Source organism: Ahaetulla prasina, chromosome 3 (assembly GCF_028640845.1).
Source record: "Ahaetulla prasina isolate Xishuangbanna chromosome 3, ASM2864084v1, whole genome shotgun sequence".
NCBI lineage: Eukaryota > Metazoa > Chordata > Lepidosauria > Squamata > Colubridae > Ahaetulla > Ahaetulla prasina.
In genome coordinates this window covers 117,417,167-117,444,968 of record NC_080541.1, presented here as the reverse complement: position 1 = coordinate 117,444,968, position 27,802 = coordinate 117,417,167, and the positions used below count along the sequence as shown (strand labels likewise).

At 42.1% G+C, this 27,802-nt stretch overlaps 2 protein-coding genes across 2 annotated transcripts in view; both read right to left on the bottom strand.

The window, feature by feature from the left end:
* LOC131196009 (flavin-containing monooxygenase 5-like) overlaps positions 1-7,968 on the bottom strand; it is a 75,239-nt gene extending 67,271 nt beyond the window's left edge. The window contains exons 1-2 of the mRNA XM_058178378.1: positions 7,807-7,968; positions 2,981-3,186 (exon numbers count right to left, since the gene is read on the bottom strand). Coding sequence (XP_058034361.1) covers positions 2,981-3,186; positions 7,807-7,912 — 312 coding nt within the window. The 5' untranslated portion in view covers positions 7,913-7,968. The remainder of the gene's footprint in view (positions 1-2,980; positions 3,187-7,806) is intronic.
* Positions 7,969-11,981: 4,013 nt separating this feature from the next.
* ADCY10 (adenylate cyclase 10) overlaps positions 11,982-27,802 on the bottom strand; it is a 192,720-nt gene continuing 176,899 nt past the window's right edge. The window contains exons 34-35 of the mRNA XM_058176628.1: positions 24,940-25,128; positions 11,982-13,173 (exon numbers count right to left, since the gene is read on the bottom strand). Coding sequence (XP_058032611.1) covers positions 12,982-13,173; positions 24,940-25,128 — 381 coding nt within the window. The 3' untranslated portion in view covers positions 11,982-12,981. The remainder of the gene's footprint in view (positions 13,174-24,939; positions 25,129-27,802) is intronic.

Below are 27,802 nucleotides of genomic sequence, written 5' to 3'. Positions count from 1 at the left end.
CCGACCCGTACGCTCTCACAGAGAGGGACTCCTCAGGGTGCCGTCCGCCAAACAATGTCGGCTGGCGGCCCCCAGGGGACGGGCCTTCTCTGTGGGGGCTCCCACACTCTGGAACGAACTCCCCCCGGGCTTACGCCAGATATCTGACCTTCGGACATTCCGTCGCGAACTGAAAACATATCTCTTTATTCGCGCGGGGCTGGCTTGAATGGAATTTTAAACTCAAATTTTTAGCAATTTTAATGGGGTTTTTGGTTTTATAGTAAATTTCTTAAATTTTTCAGGCTCATTTTTCAGGCTCATTTAATAAGTTTTTAATTGATATTTTAACTTTGTATATTGTATATTGTTCTTTGTTGGTTTTATTCTGCCTGTACACCGCCCTGAGTCCTTCGGGAGAAGGGCGGTATAAAAATCAAATAAATAAATAAAATAAATAAATGGTGTGTTTTTTTTCTGCAGTGGAGATGCCTATCAGCTTTGGAAGCCATATTAGGCTGAAAGCTTCCACACTGCCATCTTCTCATGTGTGGGAAAGTAGGAGGGTGGATTTAGTAGAGGGATTGTCCTTAGAAAAAACAGCATTCTTCCTTTTGGTCAAGGTCAGGCTGATCCTGCATCTGGAGAAGGAGTGGTTGGAGTGCTGTCTTGAGATGGGATGAATGGTGATTGGAGCATGTGATCGACTAATGAGTGAGGGGATGGTATTGGGTTTTTTTGATTTACTAAGGGAAAACCCAGAACTCTATTCGGGTTTTCCCAGATGACTACTCTAATAAATAGTACTTTGAGAAATGCTTGCTTCAGCGTTTTTAATTGGAGTTGGGGGTTTTCTGGAACACAATTCCAGTATTTGAGAGGCTGCCACAAAGAAGAGGGGGTTAATTTATTTTCCAAAGCACCAGAGGCCAGGACAAGAAACAATGGATGGAAACTAATCAAGGACAGAAGCAACCTGGAATTGAGGAGAAACTTCCTAACAGTGAGGACAATTAACCAATGGAACAGCTTGTCTTCAAACCTTGTGGGTGCTTCATCACTGGAGGTTTTTAAGAAGAGACTGGACAGTCACTTGTCGGAAAGGTCTCCTATTTGAGCAGGGGACTGGACTAGAAAACCTCCAATTTCCTTTCCAGCTCTATTTTCATTCTGATTTTAGACAGGGACTGGATGGCCAATTGTTGAAGGTGGTTTAATGCATTCCTACTGTAAGCAGGCAGTCAGGCTACTGAGGGAAGTCACCTCTCCTAGAAGAATGAAATATTTTGAGATATATTAAAAAAAGGCAGGATAAAATATTTCTCCTAAAGGAGAAACATGTTTCTAAAGACAGAAACCAGTTCCTTGCCCCCAACAGATACTTGGTCCCCATTTAAGAAGGACTGGCCCAGCCTAACCACAAAACAAAAGACCTTCAGCTCCAGGGTGATGGGATTAAGACATGACCCTCCAGAACATAATAGGATTATCCAGCTGCAGAGCTCACCACATTGCAAACTCACATTGTATCACCCTCCAGGCTTCAACCAAACTTCTCAGACAACCTACAGTCTTAACTATGACCCCTACAACAGACAATAGAATAATACATGTTCTTGCACAGGAACAGGAAGCTCAAGGGCAAGGCCCAAGAGAAGGTATAAATAACCCTCATTCTCAACTGCATGTGGTCAGCTGCCCAGAACCACCCATGTGCTTCTGCTTCATCAATAAATGGATCCTCTTTCCAATCAGCCTCCATTTTGTCTCCAGTGCCTTTTTCCTGGCTTGGAACTGAACCAGATGGATATTTCTTCCAACACTAGTTAATCTATGAAGTTCCCCTCTGAACTCATACTTTCTATGGCTGTTTGGCCACAGAGTAGGGTTCTGTGGGATATGGATTCAAAGGGCAAAATCAAATTCAGAGGACATGTGTGTGTATTTAGTTGTTTAGAAGAAGAGATGAGAAAAATCAGTAGTAAAGAAAGCATAAAAAAAAATATGGTTCCAGTGCAGACACAGCTAAGTCCACCCACCTCACCCAAAAAAGCCACAGAAGGGGAGCACAAGGATCTGTCAGAAGGACTTCAAATTACTTGATGGATTAATTAAAATTAATCACTGAAAAGCTGCCAGATCTTACCTATATTTCCAGAAAATAATTAATTTCTTTTTCTTCAGATTCATGATTTTGGGCAAGTGGGGTTTACTTTTTTCACTTCTTATGCAAAGTATCAATGTTTTATGGAAATACATCAGGATTCACTTCAATCAAGTGGGCAAAATGTTTTTTGAAAGGGGTTTTTAACATATAATTTATGCCACATAGTTTAGTTTCTCCCTCTTCTAGTAATTTTCAATGACTGAAAGAGCAACAAACAATGCACCTGTTAGCACGTGTGAAAGAGAAAAATAGCAATTTCCTCAGGAGCAAGTTTGAAGGATCCTTTAGTCTTGGATAGGATTATCAAAATGAAAAAAAAAGGGAAGAGAAAAGCAATGCAGGGATTGTTCTGAACTAAAGGGAAAGCTTTTTGCCTTTTTTACTTTCTAAACCAAAATAAATAATGGAGGAGGAGAAGGGAGGGCTAACTGAGCAACCTTGCCAACAAATGTTTCCACAAAGCTTCCTTTAAAATTGCTAGTTTAACTTCTCTTCAAAGAAATCAGAATAAAATAAGCAGCCTTGCCTCGTCATCCCAAGATGGTCTCTCAAACTTTACTCTGTCAGCCATATTTGCTATTATTAATTAACACAAAAGAAACCTGAACTCTTTTGCTGTTTCTCTTTCAAATTTATTTTACAACTTTAGTTTAGACCAAAAACGAAGCTTTAAGAAACAGATTGTGCTACCTGAATAAGCCTAATCCTTTAGACTGAAGGAAACATGACCAAGTCTCTATTTTCCAGTCCTGACTAGCCTATTTTTCCATCCCCACTGCCACAACACACAGCAAACATATGGGAACAGGTTCATTTCAACAAATTGCAACAAACCTGGAAAAGCTGTAGATGAACAGTCAACAGCAGGGGAAATGAATGTATGTATTCTCTTCTTCGGTTCTTGCAGTCTCTCAAAAAGTCTCTCAACAGGAGAAAGCATTTTCCCAAAGATATCATTAAGCAATTACTCCTCCCATTTTGGCAGAGGCAGGATCTGATTAGATTTTGTGGTGTTGGCATTGTCAGGTGTCCTTGACAAGCTATATATATGAAGAAATAGTTGATTAATGATTATCCTTTGCATACCTGGAATGTGAATCAAAATTCCTGTTTTAAAATTCTGTAACCTCTGGAATGTGGGAAAGCTATAAGAGCAGCATAGCAGTCCAACAGGATGTTCAAGTCACTTGCTCAGCATAGTTGCTCTTGGGAATTTAGCTGCACAAAGTTGATACTCTGAATATTCATACATACATGCTAGACTAATTTATTAAATATATCCTTTAACAAATACACCTCTGACAGCTGACTGCATGTTGTACTCTCAGAAATAACCCTTACCTCTGGTTCAAGCACCTGCCTGTGCATTTTACTTCCAGCTTGGAAATGAGGCAAGATTTCCTTCTTAAATACTTCTTAAGAGTATTTTGCGTTATATCCATAAAAACAAATGCTACAGGCTTACAGATAGTAAAGTCCTTCCTGTTTTCTTCTTATGGGAGTTCTGATATACAACAATAGATGTTGTTCTCCATTTACAATCATCCATTCAACAAACATTCAAAATTACTACTATGCTTGAATGAAGGGATGAATAGCAATAGCACTTAGAGCAGACTTATATACCACTTTACATTGCTTTACAGCCCTCTCTAAGCAGTTTACAGAGTCAGCATATTGCCCCCAACAATATGGGTTCTCATTTTACCAACCTTGGAAGGATGGAAGGCAGAGTCAGCCTTGAGCCTGGTGAGATTTGAACTGCCAAATCCAACTGCTATAACATCCCTGCAGTCACATGATCAAAATTTGCTTAGCAACTATCTTTATAAGCAGTGTTGGGATTCAAATTTTTTAACAACCGGTTCTGTGGGCATGGCTTATTTTGGGCCGTGGCTTGATGGTCATATGACTGTGTGGGCGTGGCTAGCTAGTCATGTGACCAACTGGCCATGGCTATGTGCATAGGGACTACTCAGAGGGCTGAAAAAAGTCATTTCTGACTGGTCCTCACACTTTTGACCATCCTCACATTTATGCCCATTGCAGTATTAATACTCATGTCACAATTCATGTCACAACTGCTTTGTGTCATTCATTTCACAACTGCTTATCTTCACCACGGTTACAAGATAGGACACAAAGCGTAAAATGTGAAGACAGTTGTAAGTGCGAGAACCAGGGGTGAAATGCTCCTGGTTCGCACCGGCTCTCCCGATTAGGTAGCGATGGCAGCTGCTGGTTCGGAGGACCGGTAGCAAAAATCCCTGGCCCCGCCCCCTGTCTCTGCTGAGCCGCACCATCAGCAGAGGTTTTTTTTTTTACTTTTAAAAGTTTTTCTTCAGCCGAAACATGCCTTTAAAAGTAAAAAAAAAAAAACCTCTAATGATCGCGGGGCTGAGCAGAGATCATCAAAACCCTTTAAAAGTTTTTGAAAAAAACCCTCTTCAGCCGAAGGGGAAAAAAAAACAAGAAATAAACCTGAGGTTTTAAAAGCCTCCTCTGGCGATCCCAGAGGAGTTTCCTGATCCTCACAGGCTTTTAAACTCACTTTTTAACAGCCCCCACTTACAAGAGCCCCCACCCATGCCCAGCCAATTCCCCCTCCTCACTTACCTATGATTACTGCTCTTTCGGGCTGGCAACGCCATGCTTTCTTCAGCTACTGAAGAAAAAAAAAACTTGCTTTGACTTCCTGCTTTGGTGGCTGAGGAACTCTGGGATTTGAAGTCCACAATAAAATAAAATAAAATAATAAAATAAAATATTTGTTCAGCTTTCTGAGATTTGGTGTGTTTCTGTAGCGTTTCACTCTAACTACACAAACACACAAAATCTCACAAAGCTGTATGTGGCATTGTGTGTGTGTGTGTGTGTGTGTGAGAGAGAGAGAGTTGTGTGTGTGTAAAGTATGAAAGTTGGTTTTTGAGCTTTTTGTGGCTGTGAAGTGTGAAGTGCAGCTGCTTTTACATTGTGTGTGAGTCAGTTGTGTTGTGTTGTGTTGTGTTGTGTGTGTGTAAAGTGTGAAAGTTGGTTTTTGATACCTCTTATTGTTTTTATACTTTGTTTATTATTTTTATTATTTATTGTTATTGGCCATGCCCACCCAGTCATCTGACCACCAAGCCATGCCCACCAATTAAGCCACACCCACAGAACCGGTAGGGAAAATTTTTAGATTTCACCCCTGGCAAGGACCGATCAAAAGTGTGAGGACCAGTCAAAAGTAACTTTTTCAGCCCCCTGAGTATTCCCTATGCACATAGAGACTACCCAGATTGCTGAAAAAAGTGATTTCTGCCAGGTCCTCACACTTTTGACCAGTCATCATTTATGCCCGTTGCAGCATTCTTAACAACTATGACACTCATTTCACAACTGCAGTGCTTCATGTGAACAGGTGGGCGTGACCAGGTGGTCATGTGACATCGCTTCTTTGCCCTAATGACAGTTTGCTGCAAGGGTCGTAAGTGTGAAAAATGGTCATAAGTCACTTTTTTCAGTGCCACTGTAACTGTTGTAAGTCAAGGATTACCTGTACAAAAATACAAAAAGCTTCTTTGCTTGCAAAAAGCTGCCCCAAATACCAATCATTAGATTAGAAATAACTGCAGTTACAAATCAGGCAGGGTGCCAGAGTACCTTGAGGAATTGAAATAATTAAAATGCAGTAATAACTATCAGCAGCCAACTCTTGCTCATAAAAGGAAACCCTTTAGCAGAGAGGTCATTTAAGCTCTCCAGAATGAAGCAAAGAAGCAAACAATATCTGTTGCTTGTTACACCAATTACCAGAACAAATAGACACAGGAACTAGTCAGTTTTCCGAAGCTGCTTCTTTTCAGGAACAGAGATTAACTTTTTTCCTTCCAAAGAAAGCTGAATAGGGAAAATTATCTCATCACTAAACACAGGATTAAACATCACCAAGCACAGAATTAAACTTCACTAAGAACCAGTTTTAGATCAAAAGTCAGAAAGGGTATTAAACTCATGTTTGAATGTCAATCTTTCTAGCTAGCCAATAAGCCTTGCTGAATGTCACTCATCTTGGCTCCTTGTCATTAAAAGCTTCTGCTTCATTATTCAACTATTTCTTCAAAGTGCTGATCATTGCATCCAGGCTGGAAGAACTCCAACAGAGGAGTATTTCCTCCTAACAGCGGTGTAAAAAGCTTAAAACAACCCTTCCTCTTTAAGAAAGTCAAGAAAAAAAAAATCCTCTGAGAAGCTCCAGAAGCGACAGTAAGTCTACTGCTAAGAATGTAATAAGGGTTAATTATTCTGTAGGCAGTTTCTGTAAGCAGGGCAATAAAGATTAGGCTAGGAAACATCACCAGAAAGCTGTAATTCCTTACAGGATTAACCCTGTAAAGTGGAAAAAAACAAAAGGAGATTTCTTCTGACAACTATTCTCTGAACTGCTTAACTACTTAACAACTGGTTCTACGAACTGGTGCGAACCAGTAGAATCCCACCACTGCTTATAAGTATAGAAGTGATGCAATTGCCAGGCACATAGACCGTGGGCTGGGAGGCATCAAGCAGCTATGCCTAGCAGCACAGGGATCCCCCTACCCACCCATTCCCAAGAAGCCTCGCCTACTCCCTTCCTCCTGCTGCTGGAAGGCCTCCACTGATTAAGCACCCTGGCAGGTGAAAACTTGCCACATATTAGAAGACCTTGGCCAGCTACTTCTCCACAATCACTCTTGTGAACCCACTGCCACCACCATTGTGTCAGTTAATGAGTTTCAAATGAGTTAATTTTCAGATAATAAAGTTTAAATTAGAGAGAAATTAAATCATTTCTGTCTTTTCAACACAAGGTTTGAACAAAGAAAATGTTAATTATATAACCTAAAAATAATTGTTTTTAGGAACCATCCACAAAGTAAACAACTTGTTTTACACAGTTGCCTTTCCAACAGATGTTTCAAGCCACATTTTGATCCAGTTTTATAAAATCAGAACTTAAGATACTAATTCTGTAAACTATTTCTGAATGGAATTCCTTACCACAGAATCATTTTCAAAAACTGCAGTTTTCATAGGCATGGTTCAAAACAGGGTTTGTCCCCTTAGTGATATCAACCCCTTAGTGGTATCAACAAAAAGGGCCACCAATTTATACCATTGATACCATGTGAAGCTAAATAAATGAAATTCAACTTTTTTCCCTTAAAAGTTTCTTCCATATTATCCATTTACACAAACTTTATAGTATACAATTATACTATAAAAACCAGATCGTTCCTTATTTAATACATATAGGAATGTGTTAGGAATCTGTGTTTAGCCACCAGATAATTCCTAATTTTTGGCAAGCCTCAGGATCAGGGTGAAATGCTATTGGTTCAGGCCGGTTTGCCCGAACTGGTAGTAAAAAATGCTACTGCTGTTGAACCAGTAGTAAAAAAAAATGTTTAAAAAAAAGTTCCAAAGACCAACAGCAAAAAACCCTCTTTAAATACTATTTTGGCTGAGGCATTAGCCAATCAGCAACGTGCTAGTTCCCGCCCAAACTTCCCTCCTAAAGTTCAAATACATAACACTCTTCCCCTCCCAGAATGCATTGAGCCACTTTTTGCATGGAATTTGCATGTTATTTCTCCACGTAGTCACGCAGGTAGACAGGGCGTCTCCTAACTCTTTCTGACCTGTGCAATTCATTCCCTGGGAGTGAGTCGAGCTGGTCGGAGGGACTGTTTGTTCCTCCCAGCTCCTCCTCTGGGATCTCCGGCCCTGGATTACTTGCAGAGTCATCCCTGCAGTCTTCTGGAGGAGCCGGTTGGCGTCGCTGGACTTCTTCAAGTTCAGATAAGTCCTCCGATCGCCGCGGGTCTGAGTTAGCTGTTGGTTCAAATATTTGGTAGTTAGGGTCTGGTTGCGCAGTTTCTGATTTATTTTGTACCCTTCTTCGTAATTGATCTATGTGGCGCCTCCATACTCGGCCATCCCCCATGTCCACTATATATGATTTTGGACCTGTTACTCCAGTGATCGTTCCTTTAAGCCATGCTGGGCCTTCACTATAGTTATGTGCCCACACTGAATCACCCGTTGCCATTTCCCTGGTTTTTTTCTGGATGCCTTGGTACCTGTCAGGGGAGTATGTTGGGTTTAATCTATCTAATGGACACCTGAGTTTCCTACCCATCAATAGTTCGGATGGGCTGCGCCCTGTGGCTACACAGGGGGTTCTGTGTTGTACCGCTAGAAAGGTATCGATTTTGGCTTGCCAATCACCGGGGGTTATTCTAGATAGCGCTTCCTTGGCACTGCGAACGAATCGTTCTGCAAGTCCGTTCGTCGCCGGATGGAAAGGCGCCGAGAGGACATGACAGATGCCCTCTTCTGCTAAGTACCCCTCAAATTGGGTAGCCGTGAATTGCGGGCCGTTGTCGGACACTAGGGTGTCTGGCAACCCGTGTGTTACAAAAAGGTGCCGCAATGTTGTAATTACGGCTTCGGCTGTTCTGGATTTCATAAGCAAGATTTCTAACCACTTTGAAAATGCGTCTACCACGATTAAAAAGGTTTGTCCATGGAATGGCCCAGCAAAGTCTATGTGGATCCTGGACCAAGGACCCTGGGGTTTCTCCCACTCCCTTATGGGGGCTGTCGGGGGTAGTGGCCTTGACTCTTGGCAGGCCTGGCATTTTCCTACCCTGTCGCTAATGTCTTTATCCATTTGTGGCCACCACACATAACTCCTCGCAAGGCTTTTCATTCTCACAATCCCCGGGTGACCCACATGTAACAGTTCCAACACGTTTTCTCGCAGTTTCTCCGGAATAAGCACTCTATCCCCCCATAACAGACAACTCCCTTGAACCGACAGTTCCAAACGTTTTTTTGTAAAGTCTTTGAAACGATCCCCCGGTGCATCGGGCCATCCCCTCTGTACCCAACCGATTACAGTCCTTATAATAACGTCTCTGTACGATGCCCTAGTCACTTCCTTAGAAGTGACTGGGCCGGAGTCTAGAGAGTCAATTAGTAGGATGGGTGTCCCCGGGGTCGGGTCTTCGATCGTCTCTGGTAACGGGCATCTACTCAAAGCGTCCGCGTGACCCTGGACGGTGGGACAATTTGTACGAGTATGCCGCCAGGAAAATAGTCCAACGGGTCATTCTGGGTGATAGAGCAACCGGAGTTGGACGGTCCCCTGCCAGGAGTCCTAATAGCGGTCTGTGGTCTGTTACTATTTCGAAATGGCGCCCAAATAGGTATTCGTGGAATTTTTTGACTCCCGAAACTATGGCCAGGGCCTCTCTGTCTAACTGGCTGTAGTTTCTTTCTGCTGCTGACATCGTGCGGGGAAAATATGCTATGGGGGCTTCCGATCCGTTCGGTAGCCTATGGCTAAGGACAGCCCCTACCCCGTAGGGTGACGCATCGCAGACTAGCACTAGTGGTAATGTCCTGTTGTATTGGATTAGCAGGCTATCACTGGACAAAAGGTTCTTAACGCCCTCGAATGCCCTAGCCTCAACCTTGCCCCACGTCCAAACAGCCTTTTTTGCCAATAGCTTGTGCAGCGGCTCTGCTACTGTTGCTTTATTTCGCAAGAAAACCACGTAGAAGTTCACAAGCCCTAAAAATGCCTGTAACTCAGCCTTGTTTTTGGGAGCCGGAGCCTTTTTGATGGCTCGCACTTTGCTCTCCGTGGGGTGGATGCCTTCTCTGTCTATTTGGTAACCCAAGAATTCTACGGATTCAACTCTTATCTGGCATTTGTTGAGCTTGACCTTAAGTCCAGCAGACCTGAAAATGCCCAAGACCTTCCGTAGTTTGACCCCTAACTCATCTAGGTTCTCTGCTGAAACTAGTACATCGTCAAAATATGGCACGACCCCCGGTATTCCCTGTTCCATTAGATTTTGGAACAACCCTGGGGCTACGCTGACTCCAAACTGGAGTCAAGTGCATTTGAAAGCGCCTCGATGCGTTACAATCGTCTGCGCCTCGGCTGTGTCATTGTCTACGGGTAATTGTTGGTAGGCTTGGGCCAAATCGAGTTTGGCGAAGACCTGCCCTTGTCCCAATGAGTGTAACAGATGTTGCACTATGGGAACGGGGTATGCGCTCTTTTGCAATGCTTTGTTAAGCGTTGCCTTGTAGTCAGCACAAATCCGGACTGATCCGTCCATTTGACTGGGGTCACAATCGGTGTCTCCCATTTGGCATGGTCGACGGGGACTAGTATGCCCTGGTTTACTAGTTTGTCTAACTCCCAGTCAATCTTGGGCTTAAGGGTGAAGGGGACCCGCCTAGCCTTTAACCTAATGGGAGCCACCTGGGGATCTAAATTAAACGAAATAGGGGTCCCCACATACTTGCCCAGGCAGTCCTGGAAGACGTCCTCGAACTCTTTCAGCAGTTCATCTTTTAGGTTGACTCCGTTGCTGTGAACCCCGGTCACTTCCATCCCTAGGGCTCTGAACCAGTCCAGGCCTAGCAAGCTTGGAAGGTTTCCATCTACGATGGTGATCGGTAGAGTTTTCTTAAAATTCCCGTATCTCACTTTGATGGACGTGACTCCTCGAACAGGGATCCGGTTTCCCTGGTAGTCTTGCACTCTCAGTTTTTGGGTTTGCAGTTGGCGTTTCGCGACATCTGGCAGGTTCCTCGCGACGGTGTCCCAGGACATGATCGTGATCGACGAGTCGGTGTCCACCTCCATCTTACATGGCACTCCTTCGATGTGCGTTCGTGTGAATATCTTTTTTTCTATTCGCGTTGATGCGTGACCCACTCGTACAGTTTTTTGGTTCAATTCCGCGCCTCTTTTGGATGGGCCAATCCCTGGCTGTTTCGTCGGTCCAGCACTCTGCTGATTGGCCGGTTTGAATTTTGGGTGGGACGGTCGTGGGGCTCGACAGGCTTGTGCGATGTGCCCTTTCTTTTCGCACCGCCGGCAAATTGCGTCCTTGAATCTGCAATTTTGTTGTTGGTGTTGGCCTCCACAGCTTACGCACTCGTCCCGGTCGCCTCTCTCTGACCTCCCGGTATGGAAGACCTCTTCTTCTTCCTCGCCCCCAGATTCGGCCTCGACGACCTCGCTGTGGACCGGCGCTGCTTTCGTGCCGGTGTTCGGTACGTTCTGTTTCTGTAGGGTCTCCGCCGCTTTGGTGGACATCTCGTGTGCCCTTGCCTCGTCCAGGGCCAGGGCTAGGGTTAGGTTGCTTTTGGACAGCAACCGCCTCTGTAACCAAATGTCCCGGACCCCACAAATGAGTTGCTCCAGTAATGAGTCATCCAAGTCCCGGTACTCACAGTGGTTCGCGGCTTTCCTCAACGCGGCCATGTACACGCTTATCGATTCGCCCTCTCGCTGAACTCTCTGTCTTAGCTTGAAACACTGAACAAACTTCGACGGTACCGAAGCGTAGTGTGTCTTCAGTGTCGTTTGCAGTGTTTGCCATGGTACCGACTGCACCGGCGTTGGTTCCGATAACGATTCGGCGGTATTGAAGACCTCTGGTCCGCAGTGACTCAGGAAATAAGCATGCTTCCGATTGTCCGAGACTCCCTGTAGTTCGTTCGCTTCGAGGAAACACTCGAAACGAGCCATGTACGACCCCCATTTCTCCTTGGCAGGGTCAAATGGCGCTGGCGATGTATTGCTGGCACTGGCGACATTGCTATGTAACCGCTTCCGATACTGGCTGGGTTTTTGCGAATCCGTACTCCTTCAGCTCTTTTCCTGGTCTCGTTGCCTCAGAATCCCACCTTCGTCGCCAATGTTAAGTTTGGGCAATGACGAGGCAGGAGACCACACAAGTGACAACAGCTCTTTAGTTTATTGTGACCTAGCAAAAGACCAACAGCAAAAACCCCTCTTTAAATACTATTTTGGCTGAGGCATCAGCCAATCAGCAACGTGCTAGTTCCCGCCCAAACTTCCCTCCTAAAGTTCAAATACATAACAATTTATAAATGTTTATATCTGGTATTCTCCCTTAAGTGTGCTATTTCTGTTCCTAAATGCACTTTATTTACATCTCAAGATTTGGCTGTAGAGATTTAATAATATATTTTCTCATAAAACTTCCCCATATGCAAATTACGCAGTTGCCCTCATATTTCAAGTTTGGCAACTATTTTATATCTTTTAGTTATGTAATTTGGGAAGGAAAATACAAAGCAACGTTCTTTCTAGTTTTCCTGGACTTACTCTGAAAGCAGAACTCTTTTGTAGAATGGCTACTAATTTTCCAAACCTGCTGCCAACCATAACTATGTTTTTGAAATAGTTTAATTATTGCAAAAACACCATGCAAAATAGGATATAAAAATCAAGATGCAAAAATATATAATGTAATAAAATCATTGTAAAAGCTAGCACTCAATAGTGCATCCTACCCCTTCATTTCTTTTCTAATTACTAACTACCAGTACTACAAGGATGTTTATACTTTGCTTTAAAATTTTACAATGGTTGCTTATATATATTTAATATCATTTTTCAGTTGGTTCATTTAAGGACCAACAAGTTTGCACTAGGGACTTATTGTGGAATGCAAATAAGTACACTTTTTGTAATTATTGTCCAAACATTTCAAAGTACACTATCACTTAAAAATCTTAAGAGTTAATCATTGTTGAACTTGAGAGTTTCTTTGGAAGAATATGTAACCTGAAAGACGACTATAATGCTAACAAAGAATAAAGTGCTGAAAGACAAAAGGGTTTTTTAATAAGAAATTTTAAAAGTTGAACATACATATCAGATGCTACATTCTGGATTTAACACAGGAAAAGGTGGAGTTTGTACAAGAAAACAAATAAACCAAAATTTGTTTCAGATGAGATTTCCTGCAATCAGTTCAATATTCTTCTTCTATGCTACTTTCTGGTAATGGATTGCTTATATCCAGTTCTGGCACTTTCAGCAGGTACATGTTTTTATAGAAAGCTCCCATCTCTTGGGCTGTCATGTTTACATTCCATACAGGGAAATCTGGAACTGCCTTTAACCAAAAATCTTCCATGGGTTTTTTTCCAGTGAACCACCATTCCTAAGAAATATGAAAAGTTGAACAATTGATCAGAAGTTGAGTAGAAGAAGCAAATAATTATATTTGTCTACATTGTTATTAGACAAAATAAGAATGGAAGGTTTTGTGGTATGATACAGTATTTCATTTCCAGAGAGGAATCAATAATTAATTTACCTTCCAATATGCTTTATACTGCACCTTATTCTAGGATATAGTCTTCCTTTTCTCCACACTAAGGGTTTCCCTCCCTCAGCTCCATTATCAAGAGGTCCCTGCCAGTGGGGGTTTCAAAAATTTTTATTACCAGTTCTGTGGGTGTGGCTTGGTAGGTGTGGCATGGCTTGGTGGGCATGGCTTGGTGGGCATGGCAGGGGAAGGATACTGTAAAATGTCCATTCCCTCCCCAATCGAGGGGAAGGTTACTGCAAAATCCCCATTTTCTCCCAATCAGCTGGGACTCGGGAGGCAGAGAATAGATGGGGGTGGGCCCAGTCAGAATTTTTACCACCAGTTCTCCGAAATACTCAAAATTTCCGCTCCCGGTTCTCCAGAACTGGTCAGAATCTGCTGAAACCCACCTCTGGTCCCTGCCCTGCTTAGAAGACAGGTGACATTATATTTTCAAAATGCTGCCAAAATTCAGCCAGCTGCCAGTAGGTGGCTCTAGGATTCACAGGAGCATAGAGAGGTGCCTTACAAAAAATATGAAAGTTCACCTTCTCAATTATTGTTCACAATAACTGACAGCCAGTCAATTGATTTTTAACCTATTCTGTGGGACAACCTATTCTCCAAAATACCTGAGGGCAAGACAAGAAGTAATAGATGGAAACTTATCAAAGAGATAGAGAGATCCACTCATAACTATGGAAATTTTTCCTGGCAGTGAAAACAATCAGTGGAACGGCTTGCCTTCAGAAGTTGTGGTTGCTCCAGCATTGCAGATTTTTAAGAAGAGATTGGACAGCTATTGCCTGCAATGGTATAGAGCCATGATGGCGAATCTGTGGCACGCGTAGCCATATCAGTTGGCACATGAGATCAGCTCCGTCTTTTTTCTCTCTCACCTGTCTCCAGAGCCTCTCTAGGAGTATAGGGAAGGTGAAAACGGCCTCCCCACACACACCCCCAGAGGTCCTTCAGAGGCTGAAAGAAGTACCATCAAATGCCCCTAAAAAAGTAGCACTGTCAAATGCTACTGTGATAGATAGAAAAACAACCCAAACCTCCCCAAACCTCCCTAGGAAAAAAAAGGCGAGTGTTGGTGATAGGAGATTCAATTTTCAAGGGAACAGAACCTGCTGTCTGAAGACCAGACAGTCAGTTTAGCTCTCCCTGGAGCTAAAATCAAAGATGTTGCTGAGCAACATCTTTGGTTAGATGTTGCTAACCAAAATAATAAAACCAACAAACTACTACCCCTTTCTACTACTGTAGGGACGAATGACACACACACACACAAAAAGACTAGAAAACAATATTGAATGATTATGAGCAGCTAGGCAAGAAAGTCAAAGACTGTGGTACACAAGTATTTTTTTTCATCTCTACTGCCAATGAAAGGACAACGTCCGGCACGAGAACAAACAATTCTAGAAGTGAACCACTGGCTAAAGGGTTTGGCAACCCATCCCTTTTGGCAAGGGATGGGTTGCACCTCACAAAGACTGGGAAGAATGTTTTCGGAAAACGACTGGCTCAGCTTATCAGGAGGGCTTTAAACTAAAATTGAGGGGGGGGAGGGTAACCAGTCTTTAGGATCTTCAGGACCTAATTCCAAACAAAAACCCCTAGAAAGAAAGGCAAATAATGAACTAAGGAGGGATGGGAAGGAAGACAAACTCAAATACCAAATAGGAGACATAGGATTGGTTTACGCCAATTGCCTGACCTTCGGACCTTTCGCCGTGAGCTGAAAACGCATTTATTTATTCAAGCGGGACTGGCTTAAAAGTTTACTAAATTTTAATTGGGGCTATTAATGAATTTTAGGGTTTTAAATTGATTGTTTTAAATTTCGGCCATTTATGTAATATGCTTGGTTTTAAGTTTCAGTTTTAATTTGTATATTGTGTGGTTTTATAATTTGGCTGTACACCGCCCTGAGTCCTTCGGGAGAAGGGCGGTATAAAAATCTAATAAAATATAAAATATATATAGGAAGCATACCCAGAGTCAGGCATAAAGTTCTCAAGTGCCTACATACAAATGCCCAAAGTCTGGGGGAAAAACAGGGTGGACTTGAACTATTAATACACGAAGTAGATATGACATAGTAGGAATAACAGAAACTTGGTGGGATGAAACCCATGATTGGAACATACTGATAGAAGGATACAAACTCTTCAAAAAAAACCAGACCCCATAAAAGAGGAGGTAGAGTTGCACTGTATGTAAAGGACTGAAGGGTTTGTGAAGGGCTAACATTTTGTTGTTCATCATGTATGCATTTTGGAATGCGGGTAGCGCTCTTATCTTGGATGGCAAACCTCATTTAAGCAGCTTTCCCAGCATATACAAGAATACAGGATGAAACAAAGTTGTAGCCCTGAAACACTGTTGCATTTGCTTTCTAGCATAAACACGTATTCTCACGAAAAACCAATGATGTAATTTCATATGGCGGAGGGGGGGGCGTATCGAGTGTTGGGAGCACGTGCTCGCTGTTTGAAAGCGATCACGTGCTCCGGCCCCTCAGTCCCTACCCATTCCTCGGGCGGCCATGATCCTCAGAGCCTGGGTTTTCGATTGATGTTATGTAATGCTCGGTCCGTGGTTAATAAAGCTCCCCTGATTTGTGATCTTATTCAGGGGGAGTCCGCAGACCTTATGGGCATTATGGAGACCTGGTTGGGCCCAGAGGGGGGGGGTCCCCCTTGTCGAGTTGTGCCCTCCAGGTTTCCGAGCATTTCATCAACCGAGAACCCAAGGTAGGAGTGGGGGGGTGGCGGTTGTTATTAGGGAAGATCTAGAGCCTAGGGAGGTCACTGTTCCTCAGATTGCCGGTTGTGAATCCCTCTTTGTGAGGTGGGGTCATAGGAATCAGTTGGGCTTGTTGATCACGTACCTGGCTCCTTGCTACGTGACTACAGCCCTACCCGAGTTGCTGGAGGTACTTGCCGGGGTGGCAGTTGAGACCCCCAGACTTATAGTCATGGGGGATTTCAACTTGCCATCGACCGGCTTGTCATCGACTGCAGCTCGGGAGTTCCAGGCTTCCATGACGGCCTTGGACCTGATTCAAGTAAATGATGGCCCTACGCACATGGGGGGGAGGCACGCTGGACCTACTTTATATCTCTGGACAGTGGTTAAATGATCTGGAATTAGATGATTTAGTAACAGAACTGGTGTCATGGTCAGATCATTTCCTCCTTCGCCTGGACTTTCGAACCGCCACCCACCACCGCAGGGAGACGGAGCCAATACGTTGGTTCCGTCCCAGGCGCCTGATGGACCCCGAGAGGTTCCTGATGGAGCTTGGGCCATTTCCTGAGGATCTGGCCCACGGCACAGCTGAAGAACTAGTTGCAGCCTGGGAACAGGCCGCGGCTGGGGCTTTGGACCGTGTCGTGCCTTTGCGGCCTCTGACCCGGCGCAGATCTCGTCCAGCCCCTTGGTTCTCCGAGGGGCTGAGGGAGATGAAATGCCGGAGAAGACGCCTAGAGAGTACTTGGAGGTCCAGTCGTTCCGAAGCTGATCGGACACTAGTTAGGTCCTATTCTAGGACCTACCTAGTGGCAGTGAGGGAGGCGAGGCGTTCCTACACTTCCAACCTCATTGCGTCAGCAGATAACCGCCCAGCCGCCCTGTTTCGGGTGACCCACTCTCTCCTTCATCAGGAGGTGCGGGATGACCCTTTGCAGGGACGTGCCGAGGAGTTTAGTGGTTATCTATACGATAAAATCGCTCAGCTCCGGGATGGTCTGGACCGAAATTGGGATGATCCAAGCGAGAGGGAGGAGGCACGTCTTGTTGAGTCTGTTTGGGATGAGTTTGATCTTGTGACTCCCGAGGACGTGGACAGGTTGTTGGGGAGGCTCCACGCCACCACATGTTTACTGGACCCGTGTCCTTCCTGGCTGGTGCTGGCCACTCAGGAGGTGACACGAGGCTGGCTCCAGGGGATTATCAATGCTTCTTTGTTGGAAGGGGTTTTCCCTGCCGCCTTGAAAGAGGCGGTGGTGAGACCCCTCCTCAAGAAGCCCTCCCTGGACCCAGCTATTTTGGGTAATTATCGTCCGGTCTCCAACCTTCGCTTCGTTGTGAAGGTTGTAGAGAGTGCTGTGGCGCGGCAGCTACCCCAATACCTGGATGAAGATATCTATCTAGACCCGTTCCAGTCCAGCTTCCGACCCGGATACAGCACGGAGACAGCTTTGGTCGCGTTGGTGGATGATCTCTGGAGAGCCAGGGACAGGGGTTACTCCTCTGCCCTGGTCCTATTAGACCTCTCAGCGGCTTTTGATACCATCAACCATGGTATCTTGCTGCGCCGGTTGGGGGGATTGGGAGTGGGAGGCACCGTTTATCGGTGGTTCTCCTCCTATCTCTCCGATCTCGCAGACGGTGTTGACAGGGGGGCAGAGGTCGGCCGCGAGGTGCCTCACTTGTGGGGTGCCACAGGGGTCGATTCTCTCGTCCCTTCTGTTCAACATCTATATGAAGCCGCTGGGTGAGAACATCAGTGGCTTTGGGGTGAGATACCAGCTGCACGCTGATGATACTCAGCTGTACTTTTCCACCCCAGGCCAACCCAACGAAGTTGTTGAAGTGCTGTCCCGGTGTTTGGAAGCCGTACGGGTCTGGATGGGGAGGAACAGGCTGAAGCTTAATCCCTCCAAGACGGAGTGGCTGTGGATGCCGGCACCCCGATTCAGTCAGCTGCAGCCGCAGCTGACTGTTGGGGGCGAGTTATTGGCCCCAAAGGATAGGGTGCGCAACTTGGGTGTTCTCCTGGATGAACAGCTGTCGTTTGAAGATCATTTGATGGCCGTCTCCAGGAGGGCCTTTCACCAGGTTCGCCTGGTTCGTCAGTTGCGCCCCTTCCTTGATCGGGATGCCTTGTGCACAGTCACTCATGCGCTCGTTACCTCCCGCTTGGATTATTGTAATGCTCTCTACATGGGGCTCCCTTTGAGGTGCACCCGGAGGCTTCAGTTAGTCCAGAATGCAGCTGCGCGGGTAATAGAGGGAGCTTCAAGTAGCTCCCACGTAACACCACTCCTGCGCAGACTGCACTGGCTACCTGTGGTCTTCCGGGTGCACTTTAAGGTTTTGGTTACTACCTTTAAAGCGCTCCATGGCTTAGGGCCTGGGTACTTATGGGACCGCCTGCTGTTACCTCTTGCCTCCCACCGACCCATACGCTCAAACAGAGAGGGACTTCTCAGGGTGCCGTCCGCCAAGCAATGTCGGCTGGCGGCCCCCAGGGGTAGATCCTTCTCTGTGGGGGCTCCTACCCTCTGGAACGAGCTTCCCCCGGGCTTACGCCAAATACCTGACCTTCGGACCTTCCGCCGCGAATTAAAAACACATTTATTTATTCGCACGGGGCTGGCTTAAATTTTATTGGTTTTAAATTTTTATTATTAATTTTTAGTGGGTTTTAGTTTTTATGTTCCAAAGTTTTAGGCCAATTATGTAATAAGTTTTTTAATTCGTATTTTAATTGTATATTACATTGTCTGTTTTACCTTGGCTGTACACCGCCCTGAGTCCTTCGGGAGAAGGGCGGTATAAAAATTGAATAAATAATAATAATAATAATAACTAACCAATTACTGTGCCTTGGAGACCAATTAACCAATAATGAAGTAACACGTATGTTAGGTGAGAAATGAGAAACTGAGAAACTATATAAACTTTGTCTGATGCTCAATAAAGTGCTGTTGATTCTGGACATTGTTTGCTGTAAAGTCTTATCAATCATCTTCAGCCTCTGGGCCCATGCAACAAAGGACCACTATATTGCTATAGAATTGCATGAAACCAAAGATGAAAACCACCTAGAATGCATATGGGTCAACATAAAAGACAAAAAGAATGACATGGTCATAGGTATATACTATAGACCACCCAATCAAGCAGAAAAAATAGATATCCATTTTGCCAACCAACTAACAAACATATGCAGGAACCGTGGGTGAGAGTGACCATGTCATAATAGAATTCAATATAACGCAAACACAAGCAGTAGAACAAAATGATACCAGAGTCTTAGATTTTAAAAGAGCTGATTTTAAATACTTCCTATGTCTCCTATTAAAAACAAAATACTTTCAGCATATCAATTGTTCCACTAGAGGCAAGAATACTTTAGACCATTGCTACACAACACTAAAAGATGCTTATCGGTCTTTACCATGAGCATTGTAGGACCCTCTGATCATTGCATGATTCACCTTGTACCTGCTTACAGGCAAAGACATAAAACCACAAAACCAACAATTAAATCAATGAAGACCTGGACTGAGGAGGCAAAATTAAAGCTACAGGATTGCTTTGACTGCACTGATTGGAATTTTTTATTTATTTATTTATTTTTATTAAAAAAAATTATTTCCATTTTCCAACATCATATTTATGTACAGTCTGTTGTCCATCATTAATCATTAATTTTTATTTATTGCTGATTCGGGCCTGCCCGACTGCCACTTCCTTTCTTTACCACCTCTCTCTACCCTCTACTACTTTCCCCTCCTTCATCTCCTTCACTTTACTACTTCGTCTCCTCCTTCTCCACTCTTCCCTTCTTCCACCCTTTCTAACCTTCTTATTCCCCTCCTCCTTCTCAACTCTTTCCTACCTACTTTCTTCCCTCTTTCTACTCCTCTCTCCCTTTCTTTCTGAAATGGCAGTTGGGCAGCCCCAATATCATTTCAAATTTTAATTTCATATCTTCAATCATTACTGTACATTAATAACCAATCCATGTATCATTTTCCTCACCTTCCCCCCTCCTCCCCCCTTCCCCCCCCCCCCGGACTTCCCAGAGCAAATACCGGGTATTATAACCAACAATCACAAGCTAAAGTATACAAAATATACATAAACTCCCACCCCTCTCTTAAACTTTAAATCCCCTCACAATAAGAATAAAGAGATAAGAAAGAATAATAAAAAAGAAAAAAGAAAAAGAACAATGCCAATACAATCTTCCCTTCGCATATTACTTCTTCTTACAGTCCATTTTTAAAAATAGTCCATCTTCTCAAATTCAAATTTTCTCCACTTGTATATTCCTTCAAATTTCATAAGTCCATTTCTTAAATTACAGTCCATCTTCTCGAACTCACATTTTTATCACTTATATATTTCTTCAATTGTCATAACATTTATTGTCCGATCTTCCAATATTACTCCAACAGTCAAATATCATTACGAATAAAGTCTCTCAGATACAATATTTCCAACTTAACTTCATAACTTTTACTGTCTATAAACGTATCAATTAAAACGAATAATCATTTAAGTTACATCCACAATATAACAGTAAACAATTAACATCATTACATCCACAACATTATCTAAATTCATAAATTTTACTTTCCATCCTTCACAATTAAATAATATCATCCCATAGGTTTATACCTTACAAATAACAAATAACAAAAATCCTATAATTTATATCCTAAACAAATAAATTTTAAAAATTAACCATAATCATCATATTCACATTTTAAACATTTCCCCCCTCTCCTATTCTATTTTTCATCATCTCCAAACCAGTTAACGTAGCATCTAACAACAAAGGATTCCCACTCTTTAAAACATTAATATAGAAATGTCTTGCTTTCATAACTTTACTAAGAAAATACTTTCTACCTCTAAAATTCACTGACAAACCCATTGGAACTTCCCATCTAAAATATATCTGATGTTTCTTAAACTCATCCACTAAAAAAGCAAATTCTCTTCTCTTTCTTAACATTTTAGGAGGAAATTCCTTCATCATTTTTATATCTTGTCCCAATATTTGAAATTTATTTTTATAAAAGGCTTGCAAGATTTCATACCTAACCTTTTTAGTTGTAAAATAAATAACCACATCCCTCGGTAATCTATTTTGTCTTGCCCACCAAGAATTAACACAATAAATTCTTTCAATATTAATCTCAAAGTCTTCCGGCTCCACACTCTTTATCTGAGCAAAAGCTTGCGTAAAAATCTCTTTTAAATTTTCCTTCCTACTTTCCCTCAACCCCTTCACCCTTATAGCATATTCCATTAATCTATATTGTAATATTACTCTTTCTTCAACTGCCCTATCTACCTTTGCCTGTATATTTTCCATCCTATTTTCTAAGTTCCAATTGTTTTGATTCTTTTGAATTTCCTCTATTTTCCTTTGCAACTCTAAATTAACTTTATTAACGTCCTCAAAATTATCCTCCATCTGAATACAAGACCTTAATATTTGCGAAATTGCATCCTTTACTATTTTCATTTCCCTCTTCTTCCACCACTTCCTTAAAATCTAACATCTCTTTCTCTATTTCATCAAATTTTTGATCTATTTCTGAAAAATGAGTCTCCAGAAACTCCTGTAAAAAATTTATTAACTCTTCTTTAATTTCTTCTTTTAATTTTTGTATCTGAACTGAAGAAATTTCAAAGTTTTTAGTGGCTTTTGGTACTATTTGCTTAAAAGCCATTTTTTAAAATATATAACCTACCCAGTAACAGAGGACAAAAAGTGGTTAAAAAAGAAAGATTCAAAAAACTTTTCTGCTAAATCAGTATAATCCCAAAGAAGAAGAAAAAATGTAAATCATAAAATTCTCATTTCTTCCATTTAGTCAGTATCTTCTTGTATATCTCCTAGTTCCACATGAGCTGTTAATAAGCATTTCCTTAACTTTTGTTTCCATTACACAAATTGCCATTGCTTGCATTCCACAAAATGCCATTTGCATTCTTCTCTCCTATCTTCGCAAATGTATCCTCTATTAAGGGCTTGCAGTCTTCTTACAAACAAACGCTAGAACTCCAGTTTCTGCTCTGTCCGCGTTACAATCCATCACAAATCAATTTCTGCCGTGGAGATTGAACGCTACGTTTTTTCCCTGCCAAAAGGCAGATGCCCTCCAAGTCTGGAGCTTTTTTCAGGCTTTGGAAGGAGCACTCCCCTCAAGCCTCCAGAAACTTTTCTGGGGCTTCTCTGGGTAGCTCAACTTCAGCCTGAATGCTCATCTCTCCCTCTTTGCCCGATTTACAAGCTGCCGGACAGCTGATTTACACTGTCCTGGCAGCTCTACAGACTACGGGGTTAGCAGTCTAAAAAAGACTGCCATCAACGAAGCGGAGCCAAACCGGAAGCCCACTGATTGGAATATTTTTGAAGATACCTCTGCAGACCTGGATGAACTCACAGATACTGTAACATCATATCTCAGCTTCTATGAAGACCTATGTGTACTGACAAGGAACTTGCAAATATACAATAACAATAAACCTTGGTTCACAGCTAAATTTAAGCAGCTACGTCGTTTCAAAGAGGAAGCCTACAGAAAAGTGATAAAATGCTATACAATCAGGCCAGAAAGGTATTAACAAGGGAAATCAGAGCAGAAAAAGATGCTACTCTGAAAAGCTAAAGAATAGTTCTCAACAAATGAACCAGCAAACATGTGGAAAACTCTTAAAAATATCACTGGCTATGGCAAACCTCCTTCCCAGGCTGAAGAAAATCAACAACTGGCAGATGACCTGAATGAGTTTTACTGCAGGTTTGAAAGGAAAATAGTCACCTATCTCCACAACCCACACCTCAGACACACCAACAACAGCAAAAACTCCATCCCATGGGGTTCACAATCCCTAGTGATTACAGAAAAGGAAGTGCAAGACCTATTTCATAGACAAAAGCCAGGAAAAGCTCCAAGCCCAGATAAGATAATTCCTTCTTGCTTAAAAGTCTGTGCTGACCAATTGGCCCCCATCTTCACCCAACTCTTCAATAAATTGCTAGAGATATGCTATGTTTCTTCTTGCTTCAAATGCTCTACTATCATTCCAGTGCCGAAGCAGCCCATCATCAAGGAACTGAATGACTACAGACCAGTTGTTCTAACATCTGTAGTCATGAAAATTTTGAAAGGCTAGTGCTGTCCCACCTGAAAACCATCACAGATCCACTGTTAGACCCCTTGCAATTTGCATACTGAGCAAATAGATCAACAGATGATGCTGTTAATATGGCTCTGCACTACATCCTACAACATCTTGAATCTCCAAAGACCTACGCAAGGGTCCTCTTTGTAGACTTTAGTTCAGCATTCAATACCATCATTCCAGACACACTTCTAACTAAGCTAAACCACCTACAGGTACCTGAACAGACTTGTAAGTGGATCACAAGCTTCCTAACAATCAGGAAGTAGCAGGTGAAATTAAGCAGAATCACATCAGATTCCTGTACAAATAGCACAGGAGCCCTCCAAGGCTGTGTGCTCTCACCACTTCTCTTCTCTCTGTATACCAATGACTGCATCACTAACAATCCATCTGTTAAACTACTGAAGTTCACAGATGACACAACAGCAATTGGTCTCATTCAAGACAATGATGAATCCGATGGGACATTGAACAACTAGCCTCGTAGTACGACTGGAACAATCTGGAACTGAACACACTCAAAACCATAGAAATGGTGGTAGACTTTAGGAGAAACCCTTCCATACTTCCACCTCTTACAATACTAGACAACACAGTATCAACAGTAGAGACCTTCAAATTTCTAGGTTCTATCATATCTCACAACCTAAAATGGACACCCAACATTAAGAACATCATCAAAAAAGCACAACAAAGAATGCTCTTTCTGTGCCAACTCAGAAATCTCAAACTGCCCAAGGAGCTGCTGATACAGTTCTACAGAGGAATTACTGAATCTGTCATCTGTACCTCTATAACTGTCTAGTTTGGTTCTGCAACCCAACAAGAGACATAGACTTCAGAGGATAATTAGAACTACAGAAAAAACAGTTACTACCAACCTGTCTTCCAGGGCTGTGAAAATATTTACAGACCCCTCACATCCTGGACATAAACTGTGTCAACTCCTACTCTCAAAATGACGCTATAGAGCACTGCACAACAACTAGACACAAGAACAGTTTTTTAACTGGGCATGGCTGGTCTCATGAAGAGAAGGACCAGGGGAGACATGATGGCAGTGTTCCAATACTTGAGGGGCTGCCACAGAGAGGAGGGGGTCAAGCTATTTTCCAAAGCAACTGAAGGCATACAAGGAATAATGGATGGAAACTGACCAAGGAGAGATTCAACCTAGAAATGAGGAGGAACTTTCTGACAGTGAGAACAATCAACCAATGGAACAGCTTGCCTTTGGAAGTTGTGGGAGCTTCATCACTTGAGACTTTCAAGAAAAAAATTGGACTGCCATTTGTCAGAAATGGTATAGGGTCTCCTGCTTGAGCGGGGGGGGGGTTGGACTAGATGACCTATAAGGTCTCTTCCAACTCTTTTAATCTGTTAATCTGTTAATCTGTTAAAATCTCCAAGGTCTCTTCCAATCCTGCTATTCTGTTATATCCACTTCGCTGTACATAGTTGAAATATAATCTAATTGTCAAATTTTTAAACAGAACTAATTTTAATCTTTTAAAAAAATGAATTTATCTAAGTTTATCATATACACAAATATAAGTAAAAATAGGACTAGATCCTTAAATTTAATATTCTGAAAGATTGTAAATGATAGATTTATATAAAAATGTTCTATTGATCTCCGATTTGTAATCAGTTTTAAAGCAATACCTTGCTAATCTCTAGCCAGGATCTCTCCAAACGATTCCCATAGATATCACTACTGTAGAATCCCTTCTCAAGAAACGTTTGGCTGAGTTCATCATTTCCAAGCATCAGCTGGACATAGGCCTTCAGGTGGTAAACCCTGGAATAGTACACTGGGCTTATAGAACACTGGTTCATTATCTGATCCAAATTCTATTAAAAAGAATAAATAGTCATGTGAGAGTGTTGGGTATGTAACCAGAGGCATAAAGATAATTTCTGAAGAAAAAATCATAATGAGAAACAAAATAAATAGAAAGCATTGCTATTTTATTTTCATTCCTTGTACAATGTCAGTTCTAAGATTACAACAGGCTTAGTGCAAGCAAGCAAGCAAGCAAACAAACAAACATATATGATCAGTTTTTCTGAGGAAACTACCACTGCAGCTATTTTTAAAATATTTATATTTTGTGAAGAGGTAAAAAAACAAAACAAAGCACGACATAAGGTCAGAAGCTGCTTTACTGACTCATAAATGTACGCCATTCTCTACATAAAGAAATTAGTGAATCTAAATGCCTGATGCACTGCAGGGAGTAGATGGCTGGCTGGTAAATACATAATTCTACTTTCCTCACATCTATCAAACAGTCTGCTAATAGTCTGGCAGCTAACTGACCTTGGATGCAGGGGTAAAATACTCCCGGTTTGGACTGGATCACCCGATCTGGTAGTGATGGCAGTGGGTGGTTTGGAGAACCGATAGCAAAAATCCCTGGCCCCGCCCCCTGCCCCAGCTGAGCCACACGATCATCAGAGGTGGGTTTTTTTGGCAGATAGCTGCCTAGTAACTCTATTTCAGGTGACCAGGTCCCTCCTGCGTAAGGAGGAGTTGGGGAAGCTCTTGCAGGGCCATTGTGAGGGATGTATTCAGCATCTGTCAGATAAAATTCCTTGGCCTTGCTTGGAGTTGGCTCTGGATGGGCAGATTCTTTGGAAATTATTGAGATATATCTAGCCTTGTTATTTCAGGAGAGATAAATTATAGAGATTGCAAATCAGCACTTACTGGACTCCATTTTGATTTGTTGTGAAACATCCCAAGATTGATGGTTTTATTATTTATTCAATTTTCAGTTTTATTGTTTTTATGATTTGCTGAGTAGTTGTGTTTTTAGAAGGGCAAATAACAATAGTAAATAATTGCGCAGATCTGAGATTGAGAGGCAAAAAGGGCAATAATTAAAAAAAGGAAAGACAAGCACATCACTAAAATAGAATTGAAAAATAAGAAAAAATCAAGGAAACAATCATTCAACTAATGGAAAAAGAAGGCGAGGAGGTAATGGATAAGAAGAAGAAAGTAGAAGTGCTTAAAAATTCGTTTTTTTGTGCAAAGAATATTTTATACAAAAGGAAAAAAACAGACCAACCAATCAAAAGCAGTATAATAGAAGACAGAATAAGAATGCAAATCAAGAAATGCAAGAAAATGGTAACCTATCCGCAGTAGACAAATTCAAATCACCAGACCAAGATAGATTGTATACCAGGGTTCTAAAGGAGCTGGTAGACATGATCTCAGAACCACTGAACTAAATCCTTCAAAGCTCCTGGAGCACGGAGGAACCACTAGAGGACTGGAAAAGAGTTGTTGTGGTTCCAGTCTTCAAAAACAGAAAATATGAATCCAGGAAACTACAGACTATCCAATTTTTGGCTACAGAAAATGCTGGAAAAGGAATCAAGCAATGGATCTGCAAACATCTAGAAATAAGCAAAGCTAATAGTAAAAATCAACACAGGTTTGTTAAAAGACAAATGATATTGCATTCTTTGACAAAGTGACTAAATTAGTGGAAAAAGGAAATACTGTGAACATAATTTACTTAAACTTCAGTAAGACATTTGACCACAGCCTACTTCTTGATAAGATAGAAAAATGTGGGATAGACAGCACCACTACCAGATGGATTTGCAATTAGGTGACAAACCACTCTCAACATATAGTCCTCATTATACTATATCTAAATGGAGGGAAGCATAAAGTGGGGTACTTCAATGTTCTGTCTTAGGCCCAGTACCTTAAATGATGCTTAGATGCATAGAATGCATATAGGACAACATAAAAGAAAAAAAGAATGACATTGCCATAGGTGTATACTACAGGCCACCTAACAGAGCAAAAGAAATAGATAAATGTTTTGCTAATCAGTTACCCAATATACATAGAAAATATACTACAAGAGTAATGGGAGACTTTAACTATACTGACATCAACTGGGAGACAAACTCTGCATCAAATGGGAGATTAAACAAATTCCTGACCCACCTAGCTGACAACTTCATCACCCAAAAGGTAGAAGAGGTAACTAGAAGGACAGCTGTACTGGATCTTATTCTTACCAAGAGAGAAGATGTGATAGAAAGAATTAAAGTTGCAGGAACTTTAGGGGAGATGACCAGGTTATATTAGAATTTAGTATAAAACAGACACAAGCAACAGAACATAATCAAACCAATGGCTTAGATGTTAAAGAACTGATTTTAACAAACTCAGAGAGAACTTGGGAAGGATTCAATGGATAAAAATCTTAAAAAGGAAATCAACTCAAGAAGTTCAAGAAATTCCAAAATATGATTATAAAAGCCCAGTCTAGCACAATATCACTGAAAGAGAAAAAGAAGAAATTCAAGAAAAAATCAGCATGGTTGCACAAAGAGCTCTCAGATCAACTGAGAGAGAAAAAGGATAAATACAAAAAAATGGAAAGTGGGATAGAATATCAACATGGCAGAATACCAACAAATAACCTGAACCTGCAAAGATGAAGTTAAGAAAGCTAAAGCTTTGAACGAAGTAAGAGTTGTAACATTTGTCAAA